Below are 27,473 nucleotides of genomic sequence, written 5' to 3'. Positions count from 1 at the left end.
GGCCTGTGCCAGCACAGTGCTCTGGAAAAAGGAGGCTGGCCCTTGAGAAGGGGAAGGGCAGCAGCTGCTGGCTGCAGGAGGGTTGCTGAGCCGCATCCAGCTGTGAATTTTCATGCAATTATACTGAGCTTCCTGGGCCTCCATGTTAACCAGTTGTTTCTTTCCAGCTTAAAGCCCAGACAACCAGCTGAAAGGGGGCCCCATGCCAAGTCTGGAGATCACTACATCTCCAGGCAGCAGCAGCCTGGGCACTGTTGCTCAAAAGCATCTTTAAGCATTCTTCCCCAAGGACTAGGGGACATGAGCTCTGGATCTTGCCAGGTGAAGACTGGGATGTGCTGTTCACCCAGTCACATGGGACCCTCCAGTGGCAAACTCTCCTTACACTCTGCCTGGGTTCAGAGATTCCTCCTGGAGTCTCCTCTCGCCCTGGATCTCAGGCTCCGGTTTACCTGCCAAGCTTCCAGCTGCTGTGAGAGGTTCAGTTTCTGCTGAATGGCATCCAGCAACTGGCTGTTGAGAGACATCATATCCATCCTGCACTTGGCAAGTTCCAGCTCCACAGCGTTCTTCCTGAGAACAGACAAGCCAGGGTGAACATGGACACCTTGTGCCACAGGCATCTTGGTCTTTACTTGGGGCACCTGGAGTCCCAGGATGAGGAAACAGGCTCTGACCCTGAACTCACAACAAATAGCAGCTGTAACAATAACTATGATGTTGCCTGCAGAGGGTTAGTTTGCAACATGTTTTCACATATATTCTCTCAGTCATCCCCACCTCACGGATAAAGGAACAGAAGTTGAGGCCGGGCGTGGTGGCTCATGCCTGTAATCCCAGCACTTTGGGAGGCTGAGGCGGGTGGATCACCTGAGGTCCAGCGTTCGACACCAGCCTGACCAACATGGAGAAACCCCGTCTCTACTAAAAATACAAAATTAGCCAGGCGTGGTGGCACATGCCTGTAATCCCAGCTACTCGGGCTGAGGCAGGAGAATCGCTTGAACCCGGGAGGAGGAGGTTGCAGTGAGCCGAGATCGCGCCATTGCACTCTAGCCTGGGCAAAAAGAGCAAAACTCCGTCACACACACGCCACACACACACACACACACACACACAAATAGAAGTTGAAAAAGGACAATACTAAAATAAGGACTGGAACCCAGAGGGGATCAAAAGCTTCACACAGCATAAAGGAGCTACTCATCCTTCCCCAAAATGGCCCATTCCCCACTGGAAGGCAGGAACCTTGTCCTGCTGGTATAGAAGGGATTCCTTGTAGTTAGCAACCCCCCTTAGGGGAACTGTTCTGAAGATATAGAGGTGTGCGAAGGTAGCCACACAGTGGTGATCATTACAGCTTAGCTAATCAGAGTAGCCAGGTGGTCATGAATGATAGGATGGAATACAGTCACCAGTAAAAACCATAAAATAGGCTGGGTGCGGTGGCTCACGCCTGTAATTCCAGCACTTTGGGAGGCCGAGGCGGGCGGATCACGAGGTCAGGAGATCGAGACCATCCTGGTTAACACAGTGAAACCCCGTCTCTACTAAAAATACAAAAAATTAGCCAGGCATGGTGGCAGGCGCCTGTAGTCCCAGCTACTGGGGAGGCTGAGGCAGGAGAATGGCGTGAACCCGGGAGGCAGAGCTTGCAGTGAGCCCAGATTGCGCCACTGCACTCCAGCCTGGGCGACAGAACAAGACTCCGTCTCAAAAAAACAAAACAAAAAAAACCCCAAAAACCATAAAGTGTGGCCAGGCACAGTGGCTCGTGCCTGTAATCCCAGCACTTTGGGAGGCCAAGGTGGAAGGATCACCTGAGGTCAGGAGTTCGAGACCAGCCTGGCCAACATGGTGAAACCCCATCTCTGCTAAAAATACAAAAATTAGCTGGGTGTGGTGGCAGGTGCCTGTAGTCCCAGCTACTGGGGAGGCTGAGGCAGGAGAATGGCGTGAACCCAGGAGGAGGAGCTTGCAGTGAGCCCAGATTGTGCCACTGCACTTCAGCCTGGGCAATAGAGCAAGACTCCGTCTCAAAGATATAAAAACAACAAAACCCCACAAAAAACCATGAGGTAGAATATTTATTGACGGTTCATAACATATTGCTGAATGGAAAAAGCACCAGAAAACAAGGTCTAGTATAATACTAGTTTTGTAAAACAAAAACTGCCTGTGTCCGCAGGGTGCGGTGGCTCACGCCTCTAATCCCCAGCACTCTGGGAGGCCAAGGTGGGCGGATCACCTGAGGTTGGGAGTTCGAGACCAGCCTGACCAACATGGAGAAACCCCGCCTCTACTAAAGATACAAAAATTTGTCGGGCGTGGTGGCGCATGCCTGTAATCCCAGCTACTCGGGAGGCTGAGGCAGGAGAATCACTTGAATCCGGGAGGCGGAGGTTGCAGTGAGCCGAGATCGCGCCACTGCACTCCAGCCTGGGCAACAAGAGAAAAACCCTGTCTCAAAACAAAACAAAACAAAACAAAAAACTGCCTGTGTTCAAGGAGATGCACAAAAATGTCTAGTTGGTTATCTCTGGGTGATGATTACTGATGGGTAACTCCTCCGACATAATTTTGCATTTTTTATTTTCACATTTGTGTTTCACGTATTACTTTGTTCACCTTTCCCAACATTCCTAAATCACGGCTGTTCAATGCAAAAGAAAATTAATTTTTTTCGAGGGCAGGGGAACGGGAATAAAGGTGGAAGGACCTCTGCAGAGGCAGCCCTGGTTGCCCAACTGCAGAAACCTGTATTATTTAGTCCTTGCCTTCACTAATCGCTCCCTTAAGCACTCGAAACAGCAAAGCTAACAAAAGCGTGCTCCTTGTACAGGGCCAGCGACTAATGTGCAGGGCTCAAGGGCAGCTAGAGGATCCGCCTGCAGAGGCTGCCTAGCTCGAGCTTCACAACACCGACTGCACTAACCGAAGTGCGGCCGGAAAAAGGAACAGGTTGATTGATCCCACTTGCAAACTGCTCAGGCCACTGCTGCGACCAGCACTTCTTTGGCTTCAGGTCTACCGAGCAATTAGTCACCTGTGCCGACACGGCAAGTGTGCCCCGCCCGCCGGCCCACCTGCCTTCCCTAGAGAAACCGCTCCAGACAGCTCAGCCACCGCGTCAGCCCCGCCCACTGCGGAAGCGACAGGACCCGAGCCCGTCCAATGGATGCTGAGGGCTCAGATGCAGAAGGCTGCCTCCGTCACACCCACTGCTATTGGCTGGCAGCAAACAGTGGAAATCCTCACGCGGCATCGGTTGCCATGGACACCCCTCCAGTAGCGTCAGAACCCGTGGTGCCCCACGACAGCCACAGCCTCCTGAGCTTCCGGCGTCCCCCGGCAGGTGGCGCCGAGAGCAGCGGGAGCCCCAGGAATGTGCTGACTAACGTTGCCGCCGAGGGGCAGATGGGCCCAGGGCTACAGCGGCGGCGCAGCGCCGGGCATAGTGGGGTTCCCTTCCTTCCCAAAAACGCCCTGAGGCAGGGGCTGCCTGGACGACCTCCAATCCTGGCTACGCGCTGCACCCTTGGGACATTTGCTCACCAAGGAATAAGTGCTCGTCATTCATGGGAAACCCCAGACCAGGATCAACACATTAATCACATTTTAAAAATAAGAATATTCCAAGGGCTCGAATAATTCCTTTTTCCAAATGAAACCACTAGTAACTGACTTGTTTTTGTAAGGCAGATTGCTAGCCCAAGATTTATTTTTGGTTTTAGTGAAGGCCTTTCACCTGCAAGGAGATAAAAAATTGCTACTTAATTTTCCTGAAACTCATTTATTGTATAGGAGAAGGTGCACCTTAAGGTTTCTGCAGCCCAGTGACGAGAAGGAAGTGGTGGGATTCTTAGGGATTCTCACCCCTGACTACACATTAAAATCAAGGGGGAAAGAAGTGGGCCCCAACTGACCCCACCCAGTGATTTCAACTGTATTGTTCTGGTGAGCTTCCTGGTGTCTGAGAGCTCCCCAGATGATTGTAATGTGCGGCCAGGATGGAGAATCAGAGAGAACGGATATGGAAGAAGCATATGGTAAAACTAAGTTCCTATACAAATGGGGGGGTGTGGTTTCCTCTTTAAATGATTCCTTAGGCTTGTCGTCTCAATTCTTGTATAACAAAAATTCATTTCTAAGGTATGGGAAAAGAACTATCCTCCCAGAGTAACCTAACTGCCCAGCCAGCCCTGTTCTATAGGAGTCCAGGAAGGACAGGACCCTTGCTCCAGAGTTCTCCCTACTGGGGGCATCCTTCCAGAGGGGAGAATTTGCAAGTCTAATCAGACTCCTGGATAGTAACTGGGCCTCCTTTGAAAGCAGGCAAGAGCATGCATTACATGGTTTCATGTAGATTTGCTCACCCAGGTGGCAGAGCTAGGTTTTAATTTTTTTTTTTTTAAAGGGAGAAAGACTGGACAACTTTCTTCTTCTCTCCTGCACCCTGACACTTTCTCTGTTTGTATCCCCCACCTTCCATCCCACCTTCCATGCTGATGACAGAATATGATCTTTTTTTTTTTTTGAGACAGAGTCTCGCTCTGTCGCCCAGGCTGGAGTTCAGTGGCGCAATCTCGGCTCACTGCAAGCTCCGCCTCCCGGGTTCACGCCATTCTCCTGCCTCAGCCTCTCCGAGTAGCTGGGACTACAGGCGCCCGCCACCACGCCCGGCTAATTTTTTATATTTTTAGTAGAGACGGGGTTTCACCGTGGTCTCGATCTCCTGACCTCGTGATTCGCCCACCTCGGCCTCCCAAAGTGCTGGGATTACAAGCGTGAGCCACCGCGCCCGGCCAGAATATGATCTTAATGTTCAGCTTCTTGTCTGAGAGAAGGTAACCAACCCATGTGTACCTCTATCTTCATTCGCCTTTTTTTTTTTTTTTTGAGGCAGGATCTTGCTCTGTCATCCAGGCTGGAGTGCAGTGGCATGATCACAGCTCACTGCAGCCTCAACCTTCTGGGCTCAAGTGATCCTCCCACCTCTGCGACTCCAAGAGTGTACCACCACACTCAGCTAATTTTTTATTTGTATTTTTGGTAGAGACAGGGTCTCACTATGTTGCCCAGGCTGGTCTTGAACCCCTAGGCTCAAGCAATCCTCCCATCTTGGCCTCCCAAAGTGCTAGGATTACAGGTGCCCTTGCCTGGCCTCCTCCTGCTTTTGATTTCTAATGGACTTCCACGATAAGCATCTTCATTTTACCATTTTATTCCATCACACAATTTCACTGTTATTCATAAAGGTATGCTGCCTCCTCTATCACACTTACTTTTTTTTGAGACAGGGCCTCACTCTGTCACCCAAGCTGGAGGGCAGTGGTGCAATCTTGGCTCACTGCAACCTCCACCTCCTGAATTTGTGATCCTCCAACCTGGCTACTTCTTTTTTTTTTTTTTTTTTTCTGGGTAGAGATGGGGTTTCACCATGTTGGCCAGGTTGGTCTCGAACACCTGACCTCAAGTGATCCACCTGCCTCAGCCTCCCAAAGTGCTGGGATTGCAGGCCTGAGCCGCCGCACCCCAGCCTTATCACACTGTTACTTAGGTATCCATGAACTAAATATAGTGGAAATCCAAGCAGCAAAGATACATCATTATGTGGGATTCACCAGGAATAATTTCTAAAATGAACTAGAAACTGACAGACACCATGACATGAGGTTCTGACCAGAAAGAAAAGGGGACCCAAAGTTAAAACGGAAATGGAGGTAATGAAAATGATGAAAGAGAACAGAAGGGAGGGGGAAAATGTGCGTGGAAGTTAGAGTATGAGTAATTTTTTTTTTTTTTGAGACAGAGTCCCCGTTCTGTTGCCCAGGCTGGAGTGCAATGGCACGATCTCAGCTCACTACAGCCTCTGCCTCCCAGGTTCAAGTGATTCTCCTGCCTCAGCCCCCCGAGTAGCTGGGATTACAGGCGCCTGCCACCATGCTCGGCTAATTGTTGTATTTTTAGTAGAGATGGGGTTTCACCATGTTGGCCAGGCTGGCCTCAAACTCCTGACCTTAGGTGATCTGCCTGCCTCGGCCTCTCATAGTGCTGGGATTACAGGTGTGAGCCACCGCAACTGGCCTGAGTATGAGGAATTTTAAAGTCAGAAGTTAAAATGTGTGTCATATTATTTTTTTTACAAAGGCATACAGTATCTTATTTACAAATTGTTTCCAGGTAGCTCATTTTAGCTTCCCAACAAGTAGCAGTGTAGCAGAGGGAAAAGGGTGTCAGAAAGACGGGAATCAGAAGACGAGGTGGAGGCTCATGAGTCACTGCTGGCTGTGGCCCTGGCAAAGTATTTCTTAGTTTCCTCATCTGTAAAATTGGGATTAAAAATTTTTACTTCTTACTGTGGCTGGGAGGATTAAAGAATAAAAGTGTTGGCCAGGTGCGGTGGCTCACGCCTGTAATCCCAGCACTTTGGGAGGCCAGGGCGGGTGGTTCACAAGGTCAGGAGATCGAGCCCATCCTGACTAACACGGTGAAACCCCATCTCTACTAAAAATACAAAAAATTAGCAGGGCATGGTGGCACATGCCTGTAGTCCCAGCTACTCGGGAGGCTGAGGCACGAGAATCGCTTGAACCTGGGAGGTGGAGTTTGCAGTGAGCCGAGATCATGCCACTGTATTCCACCTGGGCGACTGAGTGAGACTCTGTCTCAAAGAAAAGAAAAAAAAAAAGAATAAAAGTGCTTTGTAAACTATAAAGTGATGTATAAACATTACTATTGGCTGGGCACAGTGGCTCACGCCTGTAATCCCAGCACTTTGGGAGGCTGAGGCACGTGGATCACTTGAGGTCAGGAGTTCGAGACCAGCCTGACCAACACGGTGAAACCCTGTCTCTACTAATACAAAAATTAGCCAAGCATGGGGGCACATGCCTGTAATTCCAGCTACTTGGCTGAGGCAGGAGAATCGCTCGAACCTGGGAGGTGGAGGTTGCAGTGAGCCGAGGTCGTGCCATTGCTCTCCAGCCTAGGTGACAGAGCAAGACTCCATCTCAATAAATAAATAAATAAATATTACTATTAATATTTTGTAAATGACCCCAAAGTAGACACATTTTTGGTAACTATCTCCTCACACTCCTTGAACAGGGTGGGGCGGGGCACGGTGGCTCATGCTTATAATCTCAGCACTTTGGGCAGATCCCTGGAGCCCAGGAGTTCAAGACCAGCCTGAGCAACAGAGCAAAACCTCGTCTCTACAAAAAACAAAAACAAAAACTAGCCAGGTGTGGTGGCGTGCACCTGTAGTCCCAGCTACTTGGGAGGCTGAGAGGTGAGAGGATTGCTCCAGCCCAGGAGGTCAAAGATGCAGTTAGCTGTGACTGGGCCACTATACTCCAGCCTGGGTGGCAGAGTAAGACCCTGTCTCAAAAAAATAAATACATAAAAAGTAATTCACAGAGGAATAGGGGGTATGTAAATATGTTTGTTTCCAAAGTCTCGGAATGTAAGAGAATGTGTTTATGAAGAAAATGTGGCCAGGCTGGACGTGGTGGCTCATGCCTGTAATCCTAACACTTTGGGAGGCCGAGGTGGGCAGATCACTTGAGGCCAGGAGTTCGAGAGTAGCCTGGCCAACATGGTGAAACCCCATCTCTACTAAAAATACAAAAATTAGCCAGGCGTGGTGGCGTGTGCCTGTAATCCCAGCTATTCGGGAGACTGAGGCATGAGAACAGCTTGAACCTAAGAGGTGGAGGTTGCAGTGAGCTGTGAGCATGGGTGACAGAGTGAGACTTTCTCTCAAAAAAAAAAAGTAAAATAAAAGAAACACGGCTGGGTGCAGTAGCTCACGCCTATAATCTCAGCACTTTGGGAGGCTAAGGTGGGTGGATCACTTGAGCCCAGGAGTTCAAGACCAACCTGGGTAACATGGTGAAAACTTGTATCTACGAAAAATACAAAAATCTGCCCAGCATGGTGGCACAGCTACTTGGGAGGCTGAGGAGGGAAGATCACTTGAGCCCAGGAGGTGGAAGCTGCAGTGAGCTATGATTGTCTCACTGCACTCTAGCCTGGGTGACAAAGAGAGACCCTGTCTCAAACAAACAAACAAAAAAACACAAAACATTTTTAAAAAGACCTAGTTTGCTGGGCACACTGGCTCATGCCTGTAATCCCAGGACTTTCGGAGGCTGAAGTAGGAGGATCGCTTGAGCCCAGGGGTTTAAGACCAGCCCTAGCAACATGGCAAGACCTGGTCTCTAACAAAAATACAAAAAATTAGCCAGGCGTGGTAGTGTGTACCTGAGGTCCCAGCTACTCGGGAGGCTGAGGTGGGAGGATCGCTCGAGACCAGGATGGGGAGGTTGCAGTGAGCCAAGATCATGCCACTGCACTCCAGCCTGGGTGACAGAGTGAGACTCTGTCTCCAAAAAAAAAGACCTAGTTTATTGGAAATATATGGGACATAGGAAAATGCTAAGTGACGCTATGGGATGCAATCAAACCCAGAATGCAGCAAATCTCTGAGACAAATGATCCACTTTCTTCAACAAATAAATATAATATGAAAAAGAAGAAAGAGGAGATGTTACAGACTTTTGGGACACATCAGTTAAATGGAATATGTAGGCTTTGGAGTCTGATTCTAAATCAGTTATAAAAAGATATTTATGGGCCAATTGGGGAAATTCTAACATCAACTGGATTCTGATATTATTAAGAAATTATTATTTTTTTCAAGTGTGAACATTGTATTGTGTTTTTTTTTTCTTTTAATTCTTTCTGGTAGAGATGTATACTGAAGTGTTTATGGAGGAGATGACACTATGTCTTGAGATTTGTTTTAACATAATCCAACAGGCAGGTGGAGGAAGTGGGTGAGGATATAGATGAAATAACACTGGCCATATGCTGATTAGTATTGAGGCTGAGAGATGAAGTCATCTTATATCTTCTATTTTTGTGTTTGCTTGAAAGTGTCCATAATAAAAAAATAGAAACAAAAAACAAAAAAACTTAAAAAAAAAGGTAGATATATACATGATATACATATGATAAAATTGGAGGCTGGGAGTGGTGGCTCACGCCTGTAATCCCAGCACTTTGGGAGGCCAAGGCGGGCGGATCACCTGAGGTCAGGAGTTGGAGACCAGCCTGGCCAATATGGTGAAACCCTGTCTCTACTAAAAATACAAAAATTAGCTGGGCATGGTGGCAGGCACCTGTAATCCCAGCTACTTGGGAGGCTGACAGGAGAATCGCTTGAACCCGGAGGCAGAGGTTGCAGGGAGCCAAGATCACGCCATTGCACTCCAGCCTGGGCAACAAGAGTGAAACTCAGTCTCAAAAAAAAAAAAAAAAAAAAAAGGAAAGCTCTTTAAGATACAAGTGCAAAAGGGCAAGACATGTAGAGTATCATCCTATTGATGTCTAAAAACACATAATAACTACATTGCCTACACACCTACATATGCATAAGAAAAAGAGCTGCAAAAAATGCACAGCTAACTTTCAATATCAGCATGTGTCTGGGGAGGAGAATGGGAATGGGGGTGGGGGTGGGGGTGGGGGTGGGTAGCAGTGAAACTAACTTTTACCTTTGTATTCTTTTGTATGATTTAATTTAAAAAATTGAGCATATGCTCAATTCTATATACTCAACTTTATCTTGAGAATAAAGTGAAGCCATCCCTACTCACTTTGCAATGGCCTCGTCGCGGTCCCTGATGGCCTTCTGAAGCTGCTCCTTTGGTTCCTTGTCCTCAGATGTGACTCTGAGTCGGTCTCTCTCCTCTTTTAGGGCAGTCATCTCCACACTCAGCAGTGTCACCTAACAGGAGAATGAATATGGTATCACTGCTGCTGTCCTGGGTGGTTTTCCCTCCAAGAGGGAAAAAGGAACAGAGACCCCAGGCAGGCCCAGGGTACATGTGTGGGGGTGCAGGCTGGTGGCATTCCACTGCCATCCTGCTTCAAGGGAGGGCCTGTCTCTCTTGAAGAAAGGGTACCACATCACATGCTAGGCTTGAGCTCGGCATCAAGGGAGCTGGAGGGAGTTTAGCTCCGGACCTGCAGCCGTAGGCCAGATCTCCTTTGCACTCAGCACAGCATAATTACCTCCTCCATCTCCAGGCACTCCAGGTAACAAGTGAATGAAGACCATAAGTCATCATGACACACAGTTTTTAGGGTAGGGAATCCCGTTTCCTTTCCCACCATCTCCCACTCAACATGGATGCTGCTATCAACAGAGCCCCGGATGGTTCTAAAGCTGGAGACCCTGCTCCCCCGTGACAGCCCTTGGCACAGCCCAGCTCTCTTTCGTTCCTCATTCAGCTCCCCAGGTGAAAGCCACAGGGAACTTAGACACCTAAGTGACGTTATCATCTTCCACCTCAAACCTGTTACCTTTTCTGTGGCCCAGGCTTCAGCAAAGGGCACCACCGCCTTCTCAGGTCCTTGTGCCCCGGCTGGGAGTCAACCTTTGGCAGTGAGGCACCCCTCCAGGGGCTCCGTCAGGGACCACAGCTTACCCTGCCCCACAGTACGGTAACCCTGTGTACACCATGATCTGTGTGATGGCAGGAAGCATGTCACATCCATCTGTGCATCCCAGAGCCTGGCTGTGTAGGGTGCTTAATCCCAAAGCAGTAGACAATTGTCATTTTTTGGCTAGTCATCATCCAAAATCTCTTCCCATTTTGGGGGCACTCCTGGTTGTGTGAGACTTGGTGTGACACAAGGCTCGACCTCCAACTAAAGAAGCCAACAAGGAATAGACATTTCCTTTCCTAGGCAGTCTGGGCATGGGCCTATGACCAAACTTGCCAGTTACAACCCCTTCCAGGGACTGCAGCTCTGAGCACAGCAACGCCTCAGGCAAGGGAGGAATTAGTGACACGGGCAGCAGTTTGTTTCTGTTGTCCCTTTTCCCATGGCCCTTTCTTGTTTTGGAGCTGAGTTCTCCCACTTTCCTGTAGATTCTGTAAGCTTTCAGGTCTAATACATTCTCTTTCTGCTTACATTAAGCAGAGTACATGTTTTGCTGTTTGCAACCAGAAACCCTGCCTGGTAGAGCTTTCAATAAATATTTATTGAATAATGAAAGGGTGGGAGCCCCTTCTTCTCAGTTGATAAGATCAGACATGAGTCACGATGCCTAACCCTGCCTTCATGTTAAATATTACACATACTTTGACATTTTTCCAAGGGAGGATCCATCCATACAGGTCTGCCTCCCTCCCACAAGGGGACAGATGCCACCTTTCAGTATACTCCTCTGTTCTTCAAGTCCCAGGTCTAATCTTCTTCAGCTAGAATGAAACTGAGCAAAGACCCCAGGTGTAAGGCTGAAGATCAAGCTTCCCTTGATCTTGAAGTGTCTGAAAATCAATACACTTCAGACATTCCCCAGAATGAGACGGCAGAGCTGCCAGCCCCTGGGGTAGCAGCCACTCTGGAGGAATTCAGAGGACACCCAACAGTGAAGAGGGACAGAAGGACAATCTGTTGCCACCATAAGCAATGGGTTTTATACTCTGCAGAGTCTGGCAGGAAACATCAGGGCCGGGTGCTCTGTACTGAGAACAGCCCAAAGCAGCAGCTTTCCTGGTAGGGACAGCTGGGTGAGGAGGGCGGAAGCCTCGGGGAAGAACAGGCTGGAGCACCTGCGGCTACCCAGCACACACATGCATCTAGCCCTGAGGCAGACAAGGCACCAGGGCAGAGCCCAGCCTCTCCCTATTTAGCAGCAGACTCTGCAGCCTGGTAGGCCAGGACTCAAGACCCACAAAGTGCCTGGAAGAGACAGCCAGACCTCCTCTTAGGCCAAACGAGCCCTGCCATGGCCTTGGGCCAGCTGTGGGCCAGTTAAGACGTTCTGCCAGCAGAGTAAGGGACAGGTAAAACTACATGCTAGGCAGGAAAAGCCAACATTTAATATGCTCCAGATAAAACTTCAGAAGAACTTTTTACTTTGGCCTAAAAAACCTGGTCGAGTTACAGCCTACCAGACATGTGCCTTAGGAGAGGTGACAAGGCACTTGCCCTCTTTGAGCTATACATACTTTTCATAAAAAGCAGGAATAAAAATAACTATTTCTCACCACTAAGTTGTCGTTGAGGATTACGAGATAAATGATATCAAGGGCTCAATGCAGTGCCTGGCATATGGTTGTAAGCTCTACTCTCTCCTCCCTCCTGCAAGGTGGGACCTAATCACTGCTGTCATGATAACCGATCCGGCTTGTTTATACAAAGACTTAGGTTACATCCACCCCCAAATCCACTTTTCCCAAATATGGTGGGTGTCCCCGCAATTAAATAGCAAAGAAAACATATTGAAGGCTTAATTTGCTCTTTTGTTCAACAACATTTGAATGCTTATTCTCAGCAAGGTACTGTGCTAGATGCTTTAGGAGAGGACACAGCTAGATCAGACCTTGAGCTCATCCTCATGGGGTCTAGGGTTTGACTGAGAAGATGAGATGTGAGCAGGGTAACTGTGACAAGACAGAGCCAGGGGTGCTCCACGAGGAAGGGAATCAAGAGGGTTTCAGGAGGAAGTGACGCTAGATTGGGAACTTGAAGGCTGATTAGCATGGAGATATGAGCAGGTGGGAGGCAAGGCCTTCTGGGCACAGAGAAAGCTGGGGAGAAGGCCCAGATGTGGGTAGCATGGGGTGCGTGTGCCACTGCCCTTTATATCCTATGTTCAGTTCTGCTAAAGCAAAGGGGGCAAGAGGGAAACCAGAGGGACCTATGCGGCTGGAATGCAGCCAGACTGCACAGCCACAAGGGCTCAAGGCTTCCTGCCATTTGATAATGGGAACCCACCCAGAACTTGTAAGGGGCGTCCCAGTTTCAAGTCACGCTTCAGGAAGATCAATCCAAAGCATGTGAGGGTGGGCGGGCTGGGGGAAGGCAGATAAATTGGGAAGTGGTGACCATAGCCAGGGTGTGAAAGGATGCAGGTCTTGAAATAGGGCAGGCACTAGGAGGATGGAGGATGGAGGACAGGGCCATGCTGAGATTTCAGAGGAGAGGCGCCCAGATTTGGCGAGTGAAGCCCAGAGGATCCCAGCACTCTCTGCATGTTCATGCCCCTTCTGGAGTAACAAGTGTGCACTTGAGTCAAGCATGAAGGATCCAAACAACAGAAATGGGATGCTTCTAACTGAGCCTCCTGCCACCTGGGTGACAGGCCTGAGAACTGGCTGAGGGCCTCACCGATAACGTATTCATATTCTACAGACTAATCGCAGAATACCCCCCTGCGTCCTAGCAGCTGCTCCACACACACCAGAGCTGAGGGGTGGGCCACTTGGGGAACAGAGGAGGAGGCAGTTCCTTGCCACTGATGGGAGTGGGGTAGGAGGCAGCACACCACCACATGAAGGACTTTGTTCCTTAAGCACAGTAACAGGTGCCGGCAAGTCTTCAGGTCTGGCTATGGATTTTGCTTCTAAAAAATAATTACCAGTCAAATTAAACCTACGCTTTCCTTTATTTAAAAGTCTGGGTAGGCTTGCAGCCCCCACACCTTTGACCTCTGGCCTAGTTTTCAAGAGAGAAAAGAACACTCTCAGGTAACAGGCTCAGAGGCTGGGTCAGCCATCAGATGAGGTTTGAGCCCAGTCCAGGAGCTGTGTGCTAGAACCTCAGTGCCACCTAACCATGTCTGGGCCTTGCCCCCAAAAGGGCTCAGAGATGGCTCTGACTGTCCTCTTGGCACTGTGGGGTCCTAGAGAGCAGGGGCCCTGCACATCCATCTGGTGCCTCTCAGGGCCTAGTGCAGCACTAGGCACACAGTGGGTGTCAGTGGATGCTGAACCAACCTTGCATGCAGACACAGCAATTTCTGCAGTCATTCTGGGACTCAATCTGCACCCTACCCCTGCCTTGGGAGGCCAGTGTTACTCCCCATGAGGTGGCTTTGCTACGTGCAGTGTGGCTGAGACGTTTTCTGCTTTGACTGAGCATCTGGGAAGAGATGGCCTACAGAAGTCCAATTCTATACCCCGTGTGGGACATGAGTACAATCTTCCACTTGGTGAACCATTTGAAAGAGAATCCACAGGAATTGGCCTAAACCATTATCAGCTGAACTTCTAAGAAAAATTTCCAGGTGGAAATGGAAATGGGTTCCTAAATATTCACAATAGAATCTTGGCAACCTACAATTTGCTTATGTTTCTGAATAAAACAATGCCCCCTGCATCCACTGTGGAGTTCTAGTTTTATAATTCTGAGAAACAAAACAACAAAACCAGTTAATATTAGAGAACTCATAAACAGAAGCACCCTATGGAGATTTAAATAGGCTTTAAAATAAACAAAACTTTTATTAATCCAAAGACCTTACAGATTCAACTTTCTCCTGCATTTTTATTTTCCACTTTAGAAGATCTGCCTCTGAGTCTGAATCACTCTCTGGCCAAATTACCCACTGAAGAACTTAGGTTTCAGGCGGGTGAATGCCTGTGGCTGCCTAACCCAAGTCTCTAGCGTTTGGCTGTGAGCAAGCTACAGTTTTTTGAGACAGTCTCACTCTGTCATCCAGGCTCGAGTGTAGTGGCATGATCTCGGCTCATTGCAACCTCCGCCTCCTGGTTTCAAGCAATTCTCCTGCCTCAGCGTCCCGAGTAGATGGGATTATAGGCGTGTGCCATCACGCTGGGCTAATTTTTCTATTTTTAGTAGAGATGGGGTTTCGCCATGTTGGCCAGGCTGGTCTCGAACTGCCGATCTCAAGTGATCCACCTGCCTTGGCCTCCTGGGCTCAAGAGAAACACTCACCTCAGACTCTCAAAGTGCTGGGATTACAGGCGTGAGCCACCATGCCTGGCCAAGCCACAGATTGAAATGGCATCTTTGTGTCCTTGTTATCTGGTCACTCACAGAAGGAAGAGGACAGTAGATGGCTGGAGGTGGGTCTCCCAATATTTTCCAAGAAAATATCAGGAAGACTAACGAGATGACCCCCCAAAAAGGGGACTTTCTTTCTATAAAGATACTTCAAATGTAGGAAGTACTGACTGGGGCTTCATGTGGTGGGTCACACCTGTAATCCCAGCACTTTGGGAGTCTGAGGTGAGTGGTTCTCTTGAGCCCAGGAGTTCGAGACCAGCCTAGGCAACATGGCGAACCCTCATCTCTACAAAAAATTACTTGGGCATGGTGGCATACGCCTGTAGTCCCAGCTACTTGGGCAGCTGAGGTGGAAGGATTGCTTGAGCCTAGAAGTCAAGGCTGCAATGAGCTGTGACTGCGCCACTGTACTCCAGCCTGGGCAACAGAGTGAAACCCTGTCTCAAAAAGAAAAAAAAAAAAAAAAAAAAAAAGAGGAAATACTGACTGAAGTGAAAGGCAGGCTTAAATTCCATCTCAAAGAAACCTCATGCAGCAGCAAGGCATGAACAGCTTTGAGCCAGGAAAGGAGAGGGGCAGGAGCAAGGTTTAGATGCTACTTGCTTGGTGCTACCCCAGCCCCTACTCCTAAGCAGCACAGAACCTCTACACATGACCACAGTCAACAGGAAGAGCCTTTATCTATCTCCTAGGATAGGTTTTAGAAGCTCCTTTTTGGGTGGGGCTGCCTATAAGTCCTTTAAAGTTTCTCAGATCAGAATATAAATGTCTTTCTTCAGCGTTCTCTAGAGAGATGAAATCATGATCAAATGAGAAAGGAACAGCAAGGGTAGCAGTAAGTTCTTCTAAAGCAGAAGAACAGGCTGAGAGAAGTGATGGCACTTACAAAAGGGAACTGTGCTGTAAAGATCAATTGTCCCTTGGTTTGCAAACTTCCTTGCCCAGCAGCTGCTGGAAAAGCACCCATAAGTAGCCAGAGGGCTGTCAGCATCTACCAGTCAGATTAACTTTGGCTCTGTATAAGGCAGAGTGTCACTGGAGGAAATGGAGGACCAGCTATTCTCATCCCTGCCAATTTTACTTTGGGCTAAAGGACTGGGTTCTTCTCTTGAAGACATTCAGTTTACCTCAACTTCAGGTCACCATTCCCTGTTGATTTGATGGAGAGCCACTTCTCACACAGAAATGGGAGAGAGAAACTCAAAAGGGTCCCAAGAGAGCCAGGGGCAGGTGCACATGCCCTGCACTGGACTGAAGGTCGGGGTGCTCACCTGACTGTGGAGTCGCTGCAGCTCTTCTAGGCTTTGCCTCAGTTTACCCCTCTCTCCCTCCATGAGCTCCCTTAGGGCTCTCGAGTCCTCACTGGTCTGCCTTATCTGTTCTTCTAAGGAGTCATCATCAAGTCTCCGGGAGCTCTGACAGCAAAACAAAGACAGCCAGACAGATATGGTAAGGGTACAGGAGAGATAGGGAAGGGGGAGAGAGATGGTTAGTCGGGGGAGAGGAGAGGAGAAATGGGTGAGAGTGGAGGAATGATGTGGGGAAAGATAGTGGGGAAAGATAGTAGGGAAGATGAAGGGAAGGAGAAAAGGAGGAGGGAAGAGACAAAAGGTGGAAGGAAGAAGGGGTCAAGAAGAGAGACTGTGGCCGGGGCAGTGGCTCACGCCTGTAATCCCAGCACTTTGGGAGGCTGAGGCAGCGGATCACAAGGTCAGGAGATCAAGACCATCCTGGCTAACACAGTGAAACCCTGTCTCTACTAAAAATACAAAAAATTAGCCGGGCGTGGTGGTGGGCACCTGTAGTCCCAGCTACTTGGGAGGCAGGAGAGTGGCGTGAACCTGGGAGGCAGAGGTTGCAGTGAGCAAAGATGGCGCCACTGCACTCCAGCCTGGGCAACAGAGTAAGACTCCATCTCAAAAAAAAAAAAAAAAAAAAAAAAAGATTGCTCAATTTCAACCTACAAACAGATGTTCACTTTTGTTTCAGGCTTGGGAGAAAGGAAGCCGTGTGGTGGGAATAGCACACGACATTCTGACAGCTCTCTTCTCCCACAATGACCTGGCCTCATAGTACAATACCTCCCACAAATCAATACGGCGTGGTCAGACAGAACAGCTGCCCTTTATATTACTTTACCCAATACAGGCAGAAAGACACAAGTTTTCTGTAGGAGGATGAAATGTGAGGAGAAATAATAGCCAAAAAGCTGGGCGCATGAGTGGAGGGTAAGTCAGGGAGAAATGTGTCATGAAGCTGGAAGAAATGCCAGACTGCCCAGGATGCCCATGGGAACAGTCCTCTCCTCCACAGGTGGCCACATCTAGGATTCTAAAAGGCCCTTAGAGCTGATATTCCCAACTTCCTGTGCTCACTTACATTCTTTTGGCGGAAGCTTCAGATCTTTTACTTTTGCCAATTCACAGCTAACCCTACCACTAGGACCAAAGGGCTATAAAATAGCAACTTGCAGTTTTTACTTGGATACAAACTTCTATATGCAAAGTTTCCAAGGAAAGCCCTTAAACTGGAAGCCGCCATTGTCTGTACATCACTACCTGGAGAAAAAGGGTCTATGTGTACCTGGTGTGTGCAGGAAGCTGCCTTTGGAGCCCTGGCACTTGGCCCCTCTGCCTCATCACAGCAGTAGTTGGTGTTCTCAAATAAGGGCTCACGGTGGGCGTGGTGGCTCACGCCTGCAATCCCAGCACTTTAGGAGGCTGAGATGGGTATATCACTTGAGGTCGAGTCAAAACTAGCCTGGCCAACATGGTAAAACCCTGTCTCTACTAAAAATGCAAAAACTAGCTGGGTGTGGTTGGTGGTGCACACCTGTAATCCCAGCTACTCAGGAAGCTGAGGCATGAGAATCACTTGAACCTGAGAGGCAGAGGTTGCAGTGAGCCGAGATTGTGCCACCTCACTCCAGCCGGGGTAACAGAGCGAGACTGTCTCAAAAACAAAATCCAAAACAACCAATAAGGGCTCAGGAGAATTATTGCAGATATTTTATAGGGTTCCAGTTCCAGGGCTCACCTCACCCTATGCACTGGGTTCTAACCTCCCAACGGCCAGCTCCTGTGGGGTAAGGACCATCTCAGACTGGCCTCTTACCGTGGGCTCCATGCCATCCACAATGCTCTGTATCAGTCTCTTGAGCTCATTGAGGGCAGTGCGCAAGCTGCCGGCTGGCACATCCTTGGTGGACGAGGTTTCTGAAGACTCGTCCATGGAGGAGTCCGTGGAGACGGCTGAGTCAGCACTGTCATTGCCTCGAAGGTGTGAGCACAGATAGCGAACCTGGCAGTAGGCTTCCCAGAGCTGCAGTCTCAGCTGTTCCACAGAGAATTACCATTCATTACAGACTCTAGAGAAGACTGCTACCTGGCCATCTTTTTCTAGCATCTGAACCCAAAATACTGATACCCAAGACAGCAGTTCTAGAAGAAAGGGTTTTTTGTTCTGTGTTTTTTTTTTTTTTTTAAACTCATTGGTCCCAAGAAATAATACTTATTCTGAACCAAGTACATTTATACAGACTCCAAATTCTTATTCTCCCTGTTCTCTAGCTTCTTCCATTTGCAATATAAAGTACTTCTTTATGTAATCAGTTACTTTGGTGGGAGTCAGAAACCAATCAGGGGAATGAATGGTTCTGGGTATTATGAAAAGTGTGAAAAGAAACCAGTTAGATGGAGAAGATGGATCATGACTGCTCTGGAACTTGTCAGTATAACAGGTATGGAGCTGATGGCACAAGCATTTCCTAAGAGGAACTGGGGTGACAATGAGTGGGAATTGGCTGTGCCTATGATACTCTGTCCTCTAGCAATTCTGCTCAATGTCTTAATGGGTAAGGTGGGTGGAAAATGGAGGGCCAGGGACATGCTCCATCAGGGCCTGCTTCACGACACTCTAGCCAGCAGGCCAAAGGGCTGACATAGGCACAGGGGCACAGCCTTGCCAGGATGGCAGCTGAGCACTAGGGAGGAGGATGAGCCCTAAGCAACCCAGGTAGTCTCGCCTGTGGGGTGACAGGCAGGTCAGCACCTGCTCTCGCTCTTGTTCCAGCTCCTCAGCCTCCATGCTCTGCTCGATCTCTGACAGGAGGGATGTGTTGGTGGTGGCAGAGCTCTGCAGACTCCTCTCCTCAGTGAGTTCTTCCACCTTCACCTGCAGCTGTCGGCAGGAGAGACGCACCTCCTGAAGCTCCAGCTGGCTTTGGTGCAGCTTTCAAAGAAAGAGCAAATGGTTTGAGGTTTACCAAACACAAAAACCAAGACAAATTGACCCTCAACCTGATCATGCTTCTGGATCCAACCACCAATTTACAGAAAAATAAATAGGAGAGAGGAACATGTTAAACTACATCAGGAGATGCACTCAGCAAAATCCAGATCTAGAAAATTCTGACTGGGCGCAGTGGCTCACGCCTGTAATCCCAGCACTTTGGGAGGCCGAGGCGGGCAGATCACCTAAGGTCAGGAGTATGAGACCAGCCTGGCCAACAAGATGAAACCCCGCCTCTACTAAAAATACAAAAATTAGCTGGGCGTGGTGGCGGGCACCTGAAATCCCAGCTACTTGGGGAATGAGGCAGGAGAATCGCTTGAACCCAGGAGGCGGAGGTTGCAATGAGCTGAGATCACGCCGTTGCACTCCAGCCTGGGTGACAGTGCGAGACTCCATCTCAAAAAAAAAAAAAGAAAGAAAAAAGAAAATTCTATAGGACAAACAACTCCATTTCCTTAACAAAAACATTGCAAGGGAAAAAACAGATAAAGGAGGAACACAGAAATAAAAAAAAGACTTCAGTTATACCAACCAGGCGGGGCGTGGTAGCTCACACCTGTAACACCAGCATTTTGGAAGGCCAAAGAGGGCGGATCATCTGAAATCAGGAGTTCAAGACCAGCCTGGCCAACATGGTGAAATCTGTCTCTACTAAAATACAAAAATTAGCTGGCCATGGTGGCGGGTGCCTGTAATCCCAGCTACTCGGGAGGCTGAGGCAGGAGAATTGCTTGAACCCAGGAGGCAGAGGTTACAGTGAGCTGAGATTGCGCCATTGCACTCCAGCCTGGGCGACAAGAATGAAACTCCGTCTCAAAAAAAAAAAAAAAAAAAAAAGAGTTATACCAACCAATCGCACTATGTAGGCCCATTTTAATCTGTATCTTGATTCAAACAAAAATGTGAAAAAATTATGACATTTATAAGTGAAAATCTGAACACTCACTGGGCATTCTATGATATTAAGAAAATACGCTAATTTTTTGGTATAATAGTACTGTAGTTACATTTTTTAAAGTTCTTATCTTTTAGAGTTAGTACTTTTTATTTACAGATGAACTTATTAAAATCTGAGATTTGCTTCACAATAACGTGAGAGAAAAGGAAATGGATGTTATGAAGATGGGGCAGCACTGGGCAGGGATTGGTGGTTTTCACAGCTGGGCTTCATTACACTGTGCCACTGTGGAATGTTTGAAATCTTTTGCAATAAAAAATCAAACACACACAGGCACACAAAGTGAGATACCATTAGAGTCTCACCAAGATGGCTAACATAAATAATACAAATAATATCAAGTGTTGATGAAGATGTGGGGCAATGCTGGTGGGAGTAGAAAATGTACCAATACTTTGGAAAATTGGCCGTTTCTAATAAAGTTAAATATAATCTATATTCTATGATCCAGCAATTCCACTTTTAGCTGTAGACCCAACAAAAATGAAATGTGTACAACAGACATACACAGGATGTTCAAATAACCACAAATGGGAAACAATCCAAATGCTAATAAAAATAAAATAAATACATTGTGGTATGTTCACGTGTTGGAATACTATACAGCAATGAAAGAATATACTGCTACTATATGCCACAACATGGTTAAATTTCATAGACACAATGTTGAACAAAAGCCAGACATGAAAAGTATACACGCGTCTATAAAACGTTCCCAAACTTCACTGAGGTAGAAAAACGTTGGAGTAGAGATTTGCTTTTGAGGAAGCGGCAAGTATTCTTTTTAGGGTGCTGATTGTGGTCTGCATCTTGATCTCCATGGTGGTTACACAGGTATGTATTTGTAAAAATTAATTGGGCTGTCCCCTTAAGATTTGTATGCTTTACTATATATACATTTTCATGAAAAAAAAATTAAGGGGAAAAACAGTAGCTTGGAAAGGAGCCAGAGGTGGAAACGGCAGTAGCATCTGGATAGTAATACCAAGAGTTTCTACCCCCACCCAACCATTAGAGGCAAGGCCCTAGGCTGGCCCCTCGCTTCCACATCAGGTAGTTGAGTCACAGATGAAAAGTGACTTTCCTAAAACCCTTGTGAAGCAGAACTGGGCTCATGACCTCCAGTCCAGGGTTCTTTCCAGTTTCCACATACCTCATTTGTCCCAGAGAGATATTAACAGATGAGATAGTAACTTATTTTGAAGATCTTTGAGGGAGGAAGTCCCACAGCTTCAGTTCTAACTCTCATGGGCAGAAATGTCCACAGTTTTGCCATGTCTAACATCAGTCCTTCATCCTGCACGTTCACCTGTTTGTTCTCTCTCAGTCCTTTTCTGAAGACTGAAAAGAGCTAATTACTTGGAGACAATTCCTTTTCAATAGCCTTCCAAATAGCTCTATTCTGCAAGCCAAATATATATATTATATGCCCTTTAGACTTTTCCCAGCTTCTCTCTTGATTTTTAAGTGATCTCAGAGATTTTCACATAAGCCTACATTTTTAGAGCTAGCAGAGCTACAGAGATCAACGTGTCCAACTATGTCTGGATAAAACTGAAGCTTAGAAAAGGGGAATGACGCCAGTGGTAGAGAGGGGACAGCAGTGCAGGGGTCAGGAATTGTGGGCAGTGCTCTTTCTTTCTCTCTCCATGCTGCTACTTCAGCCCCTCCACCCCACTGCATTCTCCATGGCCCCTTCTGTGTGGAGCTCACAACAGGGTACAACTCCCTGGGGAGGTTACTACTGCTGAATATAAGGGGACAACCCAACCACGACTGCTAAATGCTATTTTTTTTGAGTCTCTGTCACCCAGGCTGGAGTGCAGTGGCACAATCTTGGCTCGCTGCAACCTCTGCCCCCTGGGTTCAAGCAATTCTCCTGCCTCAGCCTCCTTAGTAGCCGGGACCACAGGCATGCGCCACCATGTCCAGCTAAATTTTGTATTTTTAGTAGAGATGGGGTTTCACCATATTGGCCAGGCTGGTCTTGAACTCCTGACCTCAAGTTATCTGCCCATCTCGGCTTCCCAAAGTTACGGCTTACAGGCGTAAGCCACCACGCCCGGCCTAAATGCTATCTTCTTATCTGTGCACTCCATCACTAACTTGCTTTTAATACAGCCGACTCTAGTTGCAGAATTGTCATCAGTTTGCTAGCAGCTAGACACATGACCACATGCCACATGCCACGTCTGCCCAGAAGCAATGTTTCCCACTCTTCATATCTGTGGACTGCAACGTCCCACTCCAGGTCCTCAGAAGACTTTCAGGAAGTGGTGGTGGTGGTGGGGAGAACTTCCTGGGATTTAAACTAAGCTACATTATTCTTTTATAAAACAGCATTTCTGGGGTCATCTCTGTTCCATTAAAAAGAAAGTAGACACTGCACTGGTCTTTTTCAGACCTGTGGCCGAGCTGGCTTGTGGCTCCTGCAGAAGTGCAGACTGGGGTGGCTGGCAGCCACTTAGAGCTCTATAGTTCTCATGAAGGGAGAAAGCTGCCTTGCAGAGCCTTTGGCCAATCACTTAGGTGCCCTGGGAGCCTCACCTTCACCATCAGTACTTGGAAATGATTGGCTAACGGCACCAGTGATCTGGAATAGCCCTAACGAGGAAAGGTTTGGAGCCTGGCTGCCCAGAGAATGAAGACAGGATTGGCAAGCCTGCTCTGCGTAGTTCTGGTGGATCAGCAATACCTGCTGGTCCAGTGGGAACTTCTCCAACTCCAGTTTTGAGGAGACTCAGAAAGAAAAACATCAGGGTTACAGGAAAAAAGGAGACATTCCTAGGAAGCATTTGGCACAATTACAAATGGCATATTAAACTGGCAAAATGCTTCACAATTATTTTTTAGACAACTCCACACACATCTCAGCAGGAGGAAGTTCGGCACAGACAAGTACAAGTTCTTATGTACTGGACAAAATTAGTTCAATTACTCATGCACACTCAAAGGTGCTTAATTAATGATAACAGCAAGGGAACAAAAGACCAGGAGAGGTCTGCACTCTCCAGTCAACAATTGATTCACCAAATGGACAGACACAGGCAGAAAAACCAAACCAAACAAGATGAGTCTATTACATTTAAGAGCCCTTTAAAATAAGAAACATCATCCTTTATATGACAAAGATGACACTAAGTATACTTATATGTATGGGTAAGAATGACACCAAGTGCTTTGTGTTTGCATAGTACATTTACGCTCATCTGAGGGAACTGGGATGGTGTGATGTTACGTGATTTGCCTAATGGTACACAATCGGCATTAGAGCAAGGTCTAGGCTCCAGGTCACCTGCTTCCTGGGTTGCCCCACAGTGAGCAGGGCCTGTGCTCTGCTGATGGAATCCACCCAGTCGCGGATTAGGCCCTGCACACATCTGTAAATGCCCAACTGAGTATGAGACAGGGCAGTTAACTGGCCCTTAGAGGGACAAATAGATTTCCTTTACTGGATGGTAAGAGTTTGGCAAAATACTTGATATGTACTGGGTGCTCAATGAATAATAATTTTTTTGCTTATTCTCAGGTCTGAAAAAATTCAGAGTTGGATTTGATCAGTTGTTTGAAAATCTGTTTTTGACAGCAGGACCCCAATTATATAGTGACAGAGATCAAAAGGGGGCTCCCCTGGTTGTGACAGGCCTGTTGCCGTGCCTGCTCAGCCATCCCTCACCCTTGTCTGAGGATTTAACATCAAGGGATTAAGTACATTCCAAGGCCACTAGCTTTACATTTTACAAGTATGGTTTAGGATCATTCAGCTGCTGAGTAAGCTGGATTTTTTATTTCTGTATCAGTACAGGCCATTTTAGCAACAGAAAGGACTTTCTGGAGGACACTGGTAATTAGTGGCAACTTGAGAGTTTCACATGAACTGAAGGACTATAATGATAAATTGTTAGGGAATATGAGAATTCAGCCTATAAATGCAGATTTTCCAAATCAGTTGAGTACTGCCTGACTTACTGCAGGTCCTTAGGTGAATGACACCTTCTCAGTCTTGAAGTTCAACAGGAAGACAGTGGATGTGCACACGGTGAGCAAGTGCATGTGGCATGACGGGATTCTCGCTGCTAAAGAACGTACAGCCCACAGTGCTGGTCAGGCCCCTGAAGGCCTACTAGTCCTGCCTCTTTCCCCCAACCCAGGTCCCCAATTCTTGATTTGAAATAAGGACTTTTCACTGTAAATTCATGCTGAACTGAAAGTTTCTTTTAGGCAAGGGCCATTTTTCTCTTTCTCCATACTTATTTTCCTTCCCCTCCCATACTGTATGTCAGCAACCCTCAGGAGAGCAGCTTGATAGGGTAATAAATGCTGGTCAGGAACTGACTTTCGGAGGCAAGTGATACCAAGAAGTTATCACTGAGCTATGGGTAAAGCAGGTGAGAGGGTTCCAGTCTCGATTCTACCAAAGACTCACTATGTGACTGTGGATAAACAATTCAGTTTTTCTCAATTTCAGCTTTATGATGTATGCTAAAAGCACCCCGTATACCAAAGAGGCACACAAATGTTCACTGCTATTATTATCATCAACCTGGAAAAATGAGCAAATTCTTTTCCATCTTGAAAACTGCTGTAAGGCTTTAGCCAGCACCATTTTCTACTCAACATTTACTGAGGCACTGCTATTAATATATGGAAAGTTACTAGCTGAAGGTACTAAAAACATGGAGAGATAAAAGCCATTCATTTTCCCTCAAAGAGGTTCATCACTCAGGTGTCAGCTTAGCTGATGGTGCCAGGGACAAGTAAACGTAGTCCAAGACATTGTATTTCCTTATCCCATACCCCAAGGCTTTCAAACAGCCTACCTATGAGCCCAGTGGGACCTTCTGTGGCCTAGCCTTTGGGCAGAGACCCACCTGGTGCTTGAGTACACCTGGCTGACCACCTCTGTACAAACATCACTGTTGCAATCTAGTGCGCTCCCTGGCATGCACAGAGAATGCCAAAGGGAAGCAATGCACTCCTAGTTTCTGACCCCAGGTCCTCCTAGGCCAGCCCAGCGAAGCATCTTGATAGCAGATGCTGTACTCTATTTCTGGGAAGACTAGAGTGATGATATCTTTTTGTTTTGGGAGTTGTTTCCTGTCAAGTGTGAGCTTGGGGATTAAGCTGAGGCCCGGTAGCAGTTCCCAAATAAGAACAAATATGGCCATGAAGCAATTTCCTTCAGGAAGAAAAAAAAGAGACTGATTAGGCTCAGAAAGGGGTCAGTCTATGCCTTTTCTGGCAACTGGCAGAAGCAGCATATAAATCTTGCTGTGTTCAGTGGGCAGCTTCAGGTTTCTGCTCCATGCCAGCCAACCAAATCCATGAGCTTGGGAAGACAGCAGCAGAGAGCATTATGAGCTGAGTTAGAGTCACAGGCTTCCTCTGAAACCTTCTAGCAGATTTTGCAAATGCTAGGAGGCCAGAATAGCACTCCTGGTGTTCCCGCCATGTTAAGAAGCCAGAGAGAACTCTGTCAAACTGCTCCATGGGCCAGTGGCTCAGAACACATGGAGAAATGATCTGTGGGTAGCGGTGCACTTCCTTTAGGCAGAGTCGGAAGAGCCAATTTAGTGAATGCCCCAGGCCCCACAGTGAGACCTCAGCATCATCCACTCCCGGCTTACCCCAGCAGTGATGCTGGCCTCCCAGCCTTTTCTTTTTGGCTAAGTGCTCCTTTTATCTGGCTCTAGTCCTGCAGGACAGCTTCTCTACCCCAGTACCTGTAGGTCCTTGTCATGGCCCTGCCTCTCCAGGATTAGCACCCGGTCCTGTAGCTCCTCCACGGTCCCTTGGAGCAGGTCATTTTCCTCTAAAGTAGCGCTGAGACGATGCTCCAGCTCCCGTTTCCGATCTGACAGCATCTTGATCTGAAAGGGTGGAGAGCCACAGGGGTGGTGTGGAGTTACACCCGGGCTGACAAGTAGGAACTAGGGACTAGCCCCAAAACATGAAGGCAAGTATCTTTCAGTATTCTGCCCAATGTCACGGTACCCCCATCTCTGAGAGAATAGCTATGAAACCCTAAGCTGAAGAGAAAACCCCTCCCCTCTAGAAACCTGTCTGGGAAGGAGTAGGAGTTGAGCTCTGGGGAAGCTGGAATGTGGGATGCCAGGCAGAGGAAGGGAAGGCTAGTGCTCTGGAAATTCCAGAGATAAGATAAAAAAAAGTCTCCACCTTGCCTGCCCTCAACTTTACCCCATCCTTACAATTGGCAGGAGGAGTGGAACCTAACCTGCTGCACTACTTCTCCTCCTCAAGTCATGAGCAAAAGAAAATGCCCGGGAAATCCTCTGGAGCACCATGTTTTCACACCCCGGGATTCCCCTCCGTCTTCCTTTCCCCACTCCTGGCCCCTCTGGCACTAGAGGTCACAGCTCAGATCCAGTGCCTTGAGTTAAGGGAAGAGCTCCCAGGGTATAGAAAGCAAAGTAGTGCCTGCATCAGCCTGTGTCCTGGGATGGAGCAGGACACAGATACAAGCGAATGCTGACTTTACTCACAGTAACTTTTACCTAAGCGAGTCATTCGTAAAGAGGCACAAATTCTTTTTATGAAACAGGTTGATATATGTTCGTATACACTGAATACCTAGTCAGTCTCTACATAACTAAATCTTCTTTTAGGAAGGTCTGTCTAATCTCTTCAGTGTCGGTGAGAAAACAGAGGCAAAGAGGAAAGAGATGCCAAGTATCCTCTGGCCTCAAGGTTTGCAGGGTGAGAAGCTGAGCCAGTGCTCCCCAAGGCCAGGGATGCTTCACTCAAAAGATCACCACCCTGGCTCAGGGGCTCCAGAAAGCCTTGCCAATTGGATCTGACTCTTAGGGGACCTTCTGGAATCCTGGAGGTCCTCATGGATCCTCCCATTTACAGTGCCCTGCTGTACTGATTCTCAACCAGTTTCTTGCTTGTAAATATTTTCTTGACATGGTTGAAATATTCTCCAGGCTCTCTAGTCCAGCTTTGATAACAATTCCTTAAGGCTTTTACTTGGGCAAGTTTTGGGGACCAACCTTAGAACTTCTCCAGGGGAAATCCTGCGATGAATGTCTAGCTTGTTTCAAGTCCTATGAGATATACTTTTCCCTTTACTTTTTAGCTGTTCTCACTCTCTGAACTAGAATTCTGCTCACAGGGCACAGATCTTCTCTGGCCACCAATTCAATCAGATAGGATGTTGTCCTGGGGAAACGAAGTATGTGGCCTTTGTCCAGAGAGATCAGGTATCTGGCCAAACAATGAAATATTGTCTCTCAAGTGTGCACCTGGGTAGGGGACCAAAAGGAGCAAGCCCCTTTTGTGAATGGGTCCACTATTTTCTACACTGAAGCAAAGTTACCCATGTGAAGAGAATTCTTACTCTAGTTGATTTCCATTTAAATACCCT

The 27,473-nt window shown here is 47.7% G+C and overlaps 1 protein-coding gene across 2 annotated transcripts in view; it reads right to left on the bottom strand.

The window, feature by feature from the left end:
• The window catches only part of BICDL1 (BICD family like cargo adaptor 1), a 107,660-nt gene that overhangs the window by 3,946 nt on the left and 76,241 nt on the right, over positions 1 to 27,473 (bottom strand). For both annotated transcript variants that reach the window (XR_004032067.1, XM_003279961.3), the window contains exons 5-10: positions 25,810 to 25,956; positions 18,886 to 19,065; positions 17,950 to 18,168; positions 16,107 to 16,250; positions 9,666 to 9,796; positions 453 to 573 (exon numbers count right to left, since the gene is read on the bottom strand). Coding sequence is in view for 1 of the 2 variants with exons in the window: in XM_003279961.3 (XP_003280009.3) it covers positions 453 to 573; positions 9,666 to 9,796; positions 16,107 to 16,250; positions 17,950 to 18,168; positions 18,886 to 19,065; positions 25,810 to 25,956 (942 nt within the window). In the remaining variant the exon portion in view is untranslated. The remainder of the gene's footprint in view (positions 1 to 452; positions 574 to 9,665; positions 9,797 to 16,106; positions 16,251 to 17,949; positions 18,169 to 18,885; positions 19,066 to 25,809; positions 25,957 to 27,473) is intronic.

This window comes from Nomascus leucogenys, chromosome 10 (assembly GCF_006542625.1).
Source record: "Nomascus leucogenys isolate Asia chromosome 10, Asia_NLE_v1, whole genome shotgun sequence".
NCBI classification, from domain to species: Eukaryota; Metazoa; Chordata; class Mammalia; order Primates; family Hylobatidae; genus Nomascus; species Nomascus leucogenys.
The sequence above is the reverse complement of the archived record's forward strand: the minus strand, read 5'-3'. Positions and strand labels throughout refer to the sequence as shown.